This window comes from Humulus lupulus, chromosome 8 (assembly GCF_963169125.1).
Source record: "Humulus lupulus chromosome 8, drHumLupu1.1, whole genome shotgun sequence".
In the NCBI taxonomy this organism is placed as follows: domain Eukaryota; kingdom Viridiplantae; phylum Streptophyta; class Magnoliopsida; order Rosales; family Cannabaceae; genus Humulus; species Humulus lupulus.
Genome location: NC_084800.1, coordinates 90,406,509 through 90,416,816, shown reverse-complemented (window position 1 = coordinate 90,416,816; position 10,308 = coordinate 90,406,509). Strand labels below are relative to the sequence as shown.

The 10,308-nt window shown below is 35.6% G+C and overlaps 1 protein-coding gene across 1 annotated transcript; it reads right to left on the bottom strand.

Annotated features, from left to right (window-relative positions):
* Positions 1-283: 283 nt before the first annotated feature.
* On the bottom strand, positions 284-2,507 carry LOC133793952 (uncharacterized). The gene is made up of 4 exons (XM_062231175.1): positions 2,311-2,507; positions 1,691-1,762; positions 1,496-1,574; positions 284-564 (listed from the first exon to the last, which is right to left on the bottom strand). The coding sequence occupies exons 1-4, from the start codon at positions 2,467-2,469 to the stop codon at positions 548-550; spliced, it is 327 nt and encodes a 108-aa protein (XP_062087159.1). The 5' UTR covers positions 2,470-2,507; the 3' UTR covers positions 284-547.
* Positions 2,508-10,308: the final 7,801 nt, after the last annotated feature.

The following is a 10,308-nucleotide window of genomic DNA, read 5'->3' as shown; positions in this document are numbered from 1 at the left end:
GCTAAGAAAAATCCACAAGTTATAATAATTTATCATTAGGAGGTTATAAATCTCATTAAACATGTTACAACATGGATTGAAGATTCAATTGAACTTTTACAGTATGTTTAGAGGTTGAGATAGATATTTTTACCTGAACAACATTTCCAACCAATATCTCTTGAAATCCAAGTCCAAGTATTCCATCAAAATTAGCAGCCATAAATGTGAAGCCTAGTTCTATAATTGTCTCATTAAGATCCCAACAATAGAAGTCGGACTCATTAAGTGTAACATTATATCAAGAAACAACCATATATAAATTTTATTTTATTTTAAAAAAATATTTTCCAAATCACAATACAGATCAAAAAATTAAATCAAACTCTAAAACTTGCTCAACAAATGGTTGGAATGAAGATCAGACATAAACTCAACCTTATAAGCTTATAACACAAATAAATGAATTAATGAACTCATTCTGCAAAACCCGCACCGCCCAACCCAAAACACACATACGTACATACATGTTATGAGAGAGATAGAGCATCTGAGAGAGAAGCTATTTTCACCAAAAGCTTTCCCCTTTCAAATTAGAAAAACAGAGAACAAATTAATACAAAAAAGAAAGTAGATATAGTTAAGAAATGCCCAAATATTATGATGTGCACTCATGGACTTTTCTTATATATATACATCCATTATTATATAAAGATTGTGTAATACAAAAGACTTACTCCCAAGACTAGTATATGTTACAAAATCATCTAAGTTACAAAAGTTTGATCAAGCTTTACTGGACCACCTTAATTTACTTATAACACATCAATGTATGAAAAGGTCTCCATTAAGTCATTATTACTAGCTAGCAAATGATTCTCGAAAAGACTAGTATGTTATACTTTACTTGGTCTAGCAAAATGACCTTTTGGCCTTGCTCTTTTTCTCTAGTGCCCCAAATAAAAGGAGAAAATAAAAGTCAAAACATTGACCAAAGAAAAACGTACAGCCAATAAAATATTAAGTAATATATTTACTTATATATTATCTATCTATATGATGTAGTGTAAGAAGGAAGATATTATATATATATTGGCTCTACTATAAAATTAGAAGTACATATACATAGATGAAGATTACAGTAGCAGGACCAAAGCCACAGATATAGCAGAGAGATTTATATATATATATATTGAAATATGGATGAGTTGATGGTTAATCATCATAAGCTTAAGGTGGTGAAAGAAAAGAGTAAGGAGTTATTAGAAGATGATAAAGGTGGTCTTCCAAGGTTTCGGTTTCATCCGACTGATGAAGAACTAGTTGGCTTTTATCGAAGACGAAAGGTTGAGAAGAAACCCCTTCGTATTAAGCTCATCAAACAGATTGATATCTACAAATATGACCCCTGGTGAATCAACAGCAAAAAAATTCTGAACTAATTAAGAAATCAAACAATAATTTATAATAATAATAACAATAAAGTAGAAGGAAAATCTGAGATGCACTGCATTACCAGCTAGTTTTCCATCTATCTCAACGTCAAAGTAGACTTTGTGAGTGATTTCTTTCAGATCTTCCGTCGATTTCTTGGCCTGAATAAAAACAACATCAATCGCCAATAGATAATAAGAACAATGATAATGAGATAAAAAAAGAGGGATAAATCTAGGGATTTCTAGAGTATAATATTATAGGTTAATCTGTGTACCTGGATAATGGCCATGGTGCCATTTTTGATCTTCTTCTCCGGCAAAATTCTCTCAGTTTGGAATCGCAGCAGCTGAACACAAGTTGTTAGTGTTAGTAAGCTTTAGGAAGGGGAATTAAGCTTAATGTGATATTGTAGTTTTAACTGCATAGCTTTGTTATGACTCAAATTGTCATCTCTTCTTTCAGGCAGAGAATACAATTAACAGAAATGAATGTATAATCTGATATGACTTGTATTATGAAACAATTCTGAAGTATATGAACTTTTGAGTCAATTACCAATGGAGCTCAATTTGACTATTCGCTTTGACAATCAAATCAAAAGAAAGAAAAAAAAAATAACGAATTAACGAATTTATACCTCAATATTTGACAGGGATTATTATAATTATTATTTTTGTAAGTTGTTATTGTATATATATATTTTTTAAATGTGACATTTCTCACGTTTTGTTCTCCAGCTTGCTGCCTGTTTTCCATTCAAATAAAGAGGACAAAAATTCAAATAAAAAGAGAGGCATAGTCATATTTGGTCGTGGGTCTCACAGTTAAATAGCCAAATTTGGTTGATATCCCAACTCCCAAGCATTACACGGGAAGAGAGAAGAAAAGACATACCTGCTGCCGCCGCCGCCGTGCTGCCTTTGATGTCTGCCGATGTGCTTTCGTCCAAGGAAATGCCCAGCCGTGGCTGACAGTTGTGGCCGAGAATCCCTTGCCAGAGTCCGCCGACATGCCTGAGTCCTTCACGCCTGCCGTGGAGACCTTCGCTGCCATCGAATCCCAGCCGCCCCGTATGGTTTCAAACCCCAGGCCGAGACCCTCTTCTCTCCTTTTCTTTGTGTGTGGTGAAAATTGTATGTTGCCCTAACTCTAATAAAAACCCCCCAATTTCGAAAATGTAAGTGTATTTATCAAATTTTCCTTAAAAGTTTTTAGGATTCATTTCGGGAGTCCTTAATACTTTTTTTAGGACACCCAAAATGAGTCCTTAAAAGTCACCACTCTTATATTTTTTATTCATATTTTTTAGGACTCACATATGTTTTTAGGACTCTCATTGCGAGTCCTAAAATGTGATTTTTAAGGACTCTCATTGAGAGTCCTAAAATTCCAGATATATTTTTTAGGACTTACATTTTGGTGCGTGTCCTAAAAAGGTGTCCCATAAAGTGTATTTTTTAGTAGTGGTGCCAACTGTATACTTGAGTTTACTCTTGGAGAGAAGATAAAAAGGAAAACAATTAAGTGAACCACAGATAGGAAGATTGAGTGGAAAATCTTAGCTGGATTAGCTAAGGATTATGCAGTATCAGGTACGAGGTTATTGTGATATAAGAATCATACTTGGGATCTGAGGGACACTGAGATTAATGGGAGATTCTGGATGAATCTTATACTACTCTCTTATTCTCTTCATCCAAGCATCATGACAGTGTACCAGAGTTTGAAAGTTTTATATTGATGGCTTGGGATGGAGAGGGGCGTAACATAATACGTGGCAAAGTTCTTAACCTGTTAGCAAATTAAGACTGAGTATCAGAAACCAGTAAGACTATGGTAGCCTTTGGGTATTTTATAATGGAAATAAGGAAACATCGCGATAGGTTTCGCGGTGGGGCTGCCCAAGATAGTGGGCTAGCGTGATTTGGATTGGATCATTATGGACCAATATATTAAGTCAGCTCATTTCTATTAGTAAGGAAAAGTAACACAGTTGATCAGTATTCAAATCTCTATGTGAGAGAGATAGTACGCCTTCATGGAATTCAAGGTCTATCTTATCAGATGAAGACTCTGTTTTTACTTCCAATTCTTGAGGAAGGTTGCAAAAGGCCATGAGTATATAGATGGAACGTAGTACAGTTGATTATCTCAGACTGATGATAAATCAGAAAGATAGAGTTGTCTAGTTATTGGAAAGGCACCGTATGAGATGTTGTATAATAGAGCATGTATATCACTCATTCATTGGAATGAGATGGGTGAGATGTTATATCTGGATCCTGAGGTAGTTCAGGAGATCATTGAGATTATTAGAGGTTAGAGCTTGGATGCTCACTTCTCAGAGTAAATGGAAAAGTTTTATTGAATTGAAAAGCAGGAACATGGAGTTCCAAGTAGAAGATTGTATCTTCCTTAAAGTATCACCATGGAAAGGAGTGAGGAGTTAAGGGCAAGTTGAGCCCTAGATAAATATGACCGTTTGAATCCTGGATAGGATCGATGAGGTTGCCTTTGGATTGGCCTTATCTTTGGAATTGTCAGCTGTATATAGTGTATTTTATATTTCCATGTTGAGGACATGGGTTAGAAGAGACTCATGTGTTGAGTTATGATAATTTGGACATTGAGGCTAAGTTATCCTGTAAGGAATAACCAGTACAGATATGAGACATAAGGAATAAGGTTCTGAGGAACAAAATTGTACCTTGAGTCAAGGTAATGTTATAGAAACAGTGAGGTTGAGGGAACGACCTAGGAAACTGGAATCAGTTGTGCGGAATTTATATTCCGGGCTATGCAGATAAATTTCGAGGACGAAATTTCTGTAAGGATTGGATAGTTGTAATGCCCCAAAATCCCTAATAAGGTTTATGACCTTGATTAGGACGTCAGGAGGGCCATAATTGATTTATTATGTTATTAAATGATTATATGCATGTGTATGTGAATTATATTATAATATGATGATAAATGCATGCATATGGGTCCATTTTTCATTATAAGGGCATTTTGGTAATTTGGCCTGTTGATGGCATATTTGTATATTTTCATGCATGTTGGTGATTTATGGATGAGACCACATTATATGTGGATTTGTTCGAGCTTTTCGGCATGAGACGATCTTTGAATGCAAGTTATCGGTGTGATCATAACAGGGTTAATTTCGGGGCTCGGGGTGAGTCTCGGGGTATTTTGAGGATTAGTACATTATCGGGAATTAAAAGGGTAATGGGATATGATTTAATTATTATTTGAGAATATTGGGAATAACGGGAATTGGAGAATGTTAATTATGATTAGCGGGATTAGATAGGAAATGACTATTTTGCCCTTGGGGCTGTTAACGAAAGAAGATAGCCTTGGGGGCATTTGGTCATTTGACCAAGGCATATGTTTAAATTAGGAAGGCTGTAGAGAATAAGGCAGTAAAATAGAGACCATTTTTCTCTTGCTCCCGATCATCTTCTTCTCTCCTTCACTTTGAATTTTTGAAGCTAAGATTAAGGGTTCAAGCATGGGAATTAAGGTTTGAGGTTCTAGACTTTTGTTCAACCATTGATGGGGATGCAAACCTAAGTTTGAGGTAATAATTTAGCCATGAATTTACGATTTTTGCTCTGTTTTTGTGTTAGTTTTGATTATAGAAGTGGGAATTTGATGAGATTTTAAATGGTTCAAAGCTTAGGTTTTGTGGTTAAACTAGTGGATATGATGTATGGATGTTTGGTTTTGATTTTGGGTTGGTTTAATGGAGGTTTGGTGAAGGTTTTTGACTAGTTTTAATGGAGGAAATGGAAGGGCATGCTGTTTCGTGGGGTCAAGTCGCGATTCAAGAGGCCAAGTCGCAACTTGGATCCAAGTCAAAGGCTCCCTGGGCTCAGTGGGGGAGGCACGCCGCGACCTAGCAGGGGTCAAGTCGCAGCCCGCCCCTAGCTTCTCATGTTGGTGCTCTCTGTTTGAGGGCAAGTTGCTACTCACTAAACCAAGTCGCGACTCGCCCTTCCTATTTGATCTAAGAAGGGTTTTTCAAAGGTTTTAGGCTCGGGGTTTCAATTCTTAAGGCTCGGGATCGAATTTACTAACAGTGTTAGTAAGATTCTAGGTCCCGGGAGTGAGGTTTATACAATGAACCTCTTATGAATTATTTCATTGATGGAATCCCATATTTGGTTATGACTAGGTAACTGCTAAGGAACTCAAAGTACTGATTGTTCTCAAAGGTTGTTCTTTTATTACTTCTCGCTCGAACCAGAGGTAAGAAAAATGCACCCAATATGTGATGCATGAGAAACATGTGATTAGGGCATGACATGAATATTGAATATGAGATTGATTAGAACTTGAGTCTCTGTGTTTGTGCATGATCATAATTATGCTAGTGATTATTAAGTAAGCATGTTGAATGCCCTACATTTGGATATTTGACATATGATATATGCCTGGTTGCATTGCTTACTTGTGTATGGCACTGACCCATGAGTAAGAAATCGACACGAGCCATATGGTATTGGCTTAAGAGTCAAGAACGACATTGATGTGTTCAACACAAGCCGAAAAGATTAGATCTAATCAACATAAGCATTGAATGACTCATCATGAGCATTAATGCCTGACCGACCTCAAGTTCGATGAAAACTAAAAGCGCTTGTCTAGCCTAATGGCTAGTCACTTAGAGCCAGGGCCAGAAGGCCTAGGTGACTACATCATCACATGGCTATGGGTGTTGAGCCCACGTTAGTGACTCACTCATCAATCACTCATCTTATTAAGGCTATACGCCCCATCATGGTTATCAGAACCTCAAAGTGTTAAATCACTCATCTGATTAGGGCTATACGCCCCAACATGGTTATCAGAACCTCAAAGTGTTAAATCACTCATTTGATTAGGATTGACTTGATAGTCATCCATTCAGGAGGGCAGGACCCCCCATCATTATTTGAACTTATTTGCATGCATGAATAGGGCTATTATTGTTAGGCATGCCCATTATGATTTAGTAACATGTTATTATTTTCATGAGCATATTGAGTTTTCTTGCTGGGCTTCGGCTCACGGGTGCTATGTGGTGCAGGTAAAGGCAAAAGAAAGCTGGACCATCCCTGAGTTGGAGAGCTTAGGTGACGATGTGTACATATGCGGCTGCTCGACCGCCACGGCCGAAGGTTGAAAGAAGAACTAGGGTTAAACCCTATTTTGCCGCTTAGGTTGGATGGTTGTAAATCTTTTGTTGTAATTAACCTTTAAATTATATTTTTGGGATCCCAATGTATATGGTAAACGTTTTAGTGAAATGTTGTATCTTAACCAAAAATTTTAACCCTAAACCGCTAATCATATTTAGTTACACGATTATGGCCAAATGACTCGATTAGCGAGTTTAGAACTGTTTAAAATGCACATCGTAATGGTCCCTGGAGTTTAGGGTGTTACAAAGGCCCTGGAGTCTTGTTGACTTGAGGGCGCACTGTGACCCTAGGGGAAGTCGTGGCCTGCCTCCCCCCTGGAGCATGAGGCAGGCGGCTCTGACTTGAGGCGCACCGCGACCCTTAAAGCTAGGTAGCGGCTTGCCTAGGCAGCCGTGGCCTAGTTTGGTTTTTTGGCTCATGGAGGCTCGGGGATTTAAATCTATGTGCTCGAGACGAATTCTACCACTCGGTTTAGTATAATTCAAGGTCCCAAAGGCTAGTATTTGTTTCCAAAACTTTTAAGTGGTTTAGGGTTTTAATGGTTATCCACTATCGTTCTATGACTAGGTTTTACCGCAAGGCCTCAGGATTAGGGATCGTGCTTGGGGCTGTCGTATGCTAGCTGCTCAGGACTTGAGGTAAGAAAACTGCACCTGAGTTGTGATTGGGGCTTAAACCCCTTGCATGAATATATTACGAATATAAGCGCATCTGTAACTGAGAATATCTGGATGGACATGCCTGTATACGTTGCCATTGATTACTTGATATGTATTGTGTATTTGTGAATATATAGGTTTGCAAGCCAGCCTAAGGGTGCCGGGAGCCGATAGCAAGCGTGCGGAACGCAGCCCAGCCTAAGGGTGTCGAATCGGCTAAGAGGCCAGGGAACTCGGCCTAAGGGCGCCGGACCTGGATATTATACCATAAACAGAAGTGTGGTTCACACTTAAGCATTTTTTATTGATTGATGAGTTTGGTTTACATATTTGATTGAGTTGAATAATACTGTTGGTTGGTTATTTATATCCTATTGTTAATTGAGTTTCATGATTTATATTTACTGTTTTTATATTGTTGCCTAATTGTGCATGCTGGTTAAGTTTTCTTGCTGGGCCTTGGCTCACTGGTGCTATGTGGTGCAGGTAAAGGAAAGAAATAGTGGGACCAGCCATGAGTTGGAGAGCTTCAAGGGCGGTGTGTACATATGCAACCTGCTCGATCACCACGGTCGGGATAGCTTGGGAGGAACTAGGGTCAAACCCTGATTTGCCGCTTAGGACAACTAAACTGTATTCTATTTGTCTTTTACAAGTCTGTAAACTGATTTTGGGGATCCCATGTATAAACTTAATACTTTAATGAAAAATAACCATTTTGTTGACCAAATCTTTTAAACTTGACCTTGACTTATTATTTAATTACACATTTGAGTTCAAACGGTTTGCATAGCAAGTTAAGCATTGTTTTAAACACACAGTGTAACAGTCTTAGTTATCCAGGGCGTTACATATGGTTATAAATTCAATCTTAATTATGAGTGATTAATATTCTGCTAATTGTATTATACAAGTATTTTGATTTGTTCGTTACCAGTTTACCCTATGGACAAGCTCATACTTACATATTGGAGATTTGGTAGTATAATTGAGTGGAAGTATTTATCATAGACATGAAATCTAGAGCTTTTGGTTAAGAAGTGAAACGATGATTTCCTTATAGCTTGGTTTAAGAGTTAAATGATAGAGTACTCATTTCTGTAATTAAGTTTACGGAAATATCATTTACAAGGAACTTAGTGGGAGTTAAGGATAAAATACCAATGAGGGGTAAAACGGTAATTTGCACCCGTCTCATTAGTAGATCATCTATAGAGGATTGAATGACGGTTATGGTTATAACAATGGATAACGTATTTACATTTTCTGTAAAGCGTTCTATGAATTCAAAAGTTCAGTTTTAATTTTATAGTGGAGTCACGAGGAATTAATAAGGTAGTGAGATTATTTGTTATAATTAAAATCACGACAACTTATTGAAGATCAATGGTCCTCATGTCATTTCTTATCAAAAGGAATCTGGTAGTCTTGAATAATTAATTTAATTATTAATTATAAAAATATCATATTGACTAGTTCAATGGAAATAAATAATGTTAAATTATTTATTGATATTTTGTGAGAAAAAAATAGAAGAAACTTTGAGGATTTTATTGCAAAGTCTCAAAATGAGAGTATTATAGCCAATTGGCATAATTTTGTTAATATTGATAAACTGATATTGATATTAATAAAATGAATTAAATAAATGTCAAAATTATAATTGGTTAATTTTGACAAGTATTTAATTAATTATAATTATTAAATAATTAAAGTAACATGGGAAAGTAAGACCTATTTTATGTCCTAGCTAATTGCTTATATATACTATTGCTATAGATAGAATGCATTAAAAAAAGATGAATTTGACAATCTAAAAATTCACTCCTAATATTCTATACCTAGCCGCCCACTCTCTTTAATTTTCTCTCTAGGAATTCTCTTCCCATGTGTAGAGACTTGCTCATCCAAACACTAGGTTTTTTTAGAGAAAGACTTGGAAGACTATGGTCTTGTTTCAAAGAGGTTTTGATTTCTTGCAATACCTAGCATTCAACAAAGACAAAAGGTTAGGGAATCCAAAGTGTGTAGTCATTGTTCCGCTATGCATCTCGTAAGTACTCTAATGGTTCTATTATTGTATTTGTGTGTCTCTGTATGAAAATCACTTCTTTGCATGTATATGTTTTCTATAGTATGTTATTTTGTGCAATAGGGAGCAATCATACAAACTATAAATGAGATCCTACAACTGACTTCAGAGACAGGTTGCCAGTTTATATGTTTATATACATGTATGTGATTTTTTGATATGTTAGATAGGTTAATTGGATGGTAGCATAATTGTTTGCATATTTAAGTTTTTATGTATGTGTGATGCTAATATAATATTGTTCATGACTTTTGTATGTTTATGACTGTTTATGTGTATTTTATTTTGTTGTATAAAACTCATAAACTCTGTACATGAAATCAAAGTTTGAAAATTATTGATCGTCCATAGTAAACTTGCTCGCAAAGTGAAAGTTTCATATTTTCTTACATCATAGCATTCAATTCCATCACATATTTAATTTCTCAGATTTGTATATTTAATTTCTTAATATATGCTATATTTTTGTGCAAGTAAATATCAATTTTGGTAATTTATTTTCTAAAAAGAGAATAATGATATTTTTTTTAAATGAGAACAATTGAATTAATTTTTAATTTGAATGATATATTAAGATTGATTGAATTAAAATTAATTGTAATTAATTGATTAATTTCATGAAATTGATTGGTTAATATTTTTTAGCAACTCATTTATTTGGGAAATAAATGTGCACATGCATAAATTAGTAAAATCTCATATAGATTGTATGCTACCTCCATCCAATCAATTAACATATCATGCATCATTATAATTGTCATTTTTACAAATTTGTGCTTAGATGATGACTTATAGTGATGACCCATTATTTTAGATAATGGGAAAACGATCAAATAAAATGAGTCATAATCTTGATAGGTTTTATTTGGACCAAATTGAACATGTAAAGTTTAAATACATCTCTTGTGGGTTGTTCCACTTGTGAATGTCCATTTGTTTTGCATTACTA

What these genes read in the sequence shown, in the direction of transcription:
- LOC133793952 (XM_062231175.1), bottom strand. Translation starts at nt 2,469, where the DNA reads ATGGCAGCGAAGGTCTCCACGGCAGGCGTGAAGGACTCAGGCATGTCG. An exon ending in CACGGCGGCGGCGGCAGCAG is followed by an intron (nt 1,763 to 2,310) that starts GTATGTCTTTTC and finishes ACTTGTGTTCAG; the next exon opens with CTGCTGCGATTCCAAACTGA. An exon ending in GCACCATGGCCATTATCCAG is followed by an intron (nt 1,575 to 1,690) that starts GTACACAGATTA and finishes GTTTTTATTCAG; the next exon opens with GCCAAGAAATCGACGGAAGA.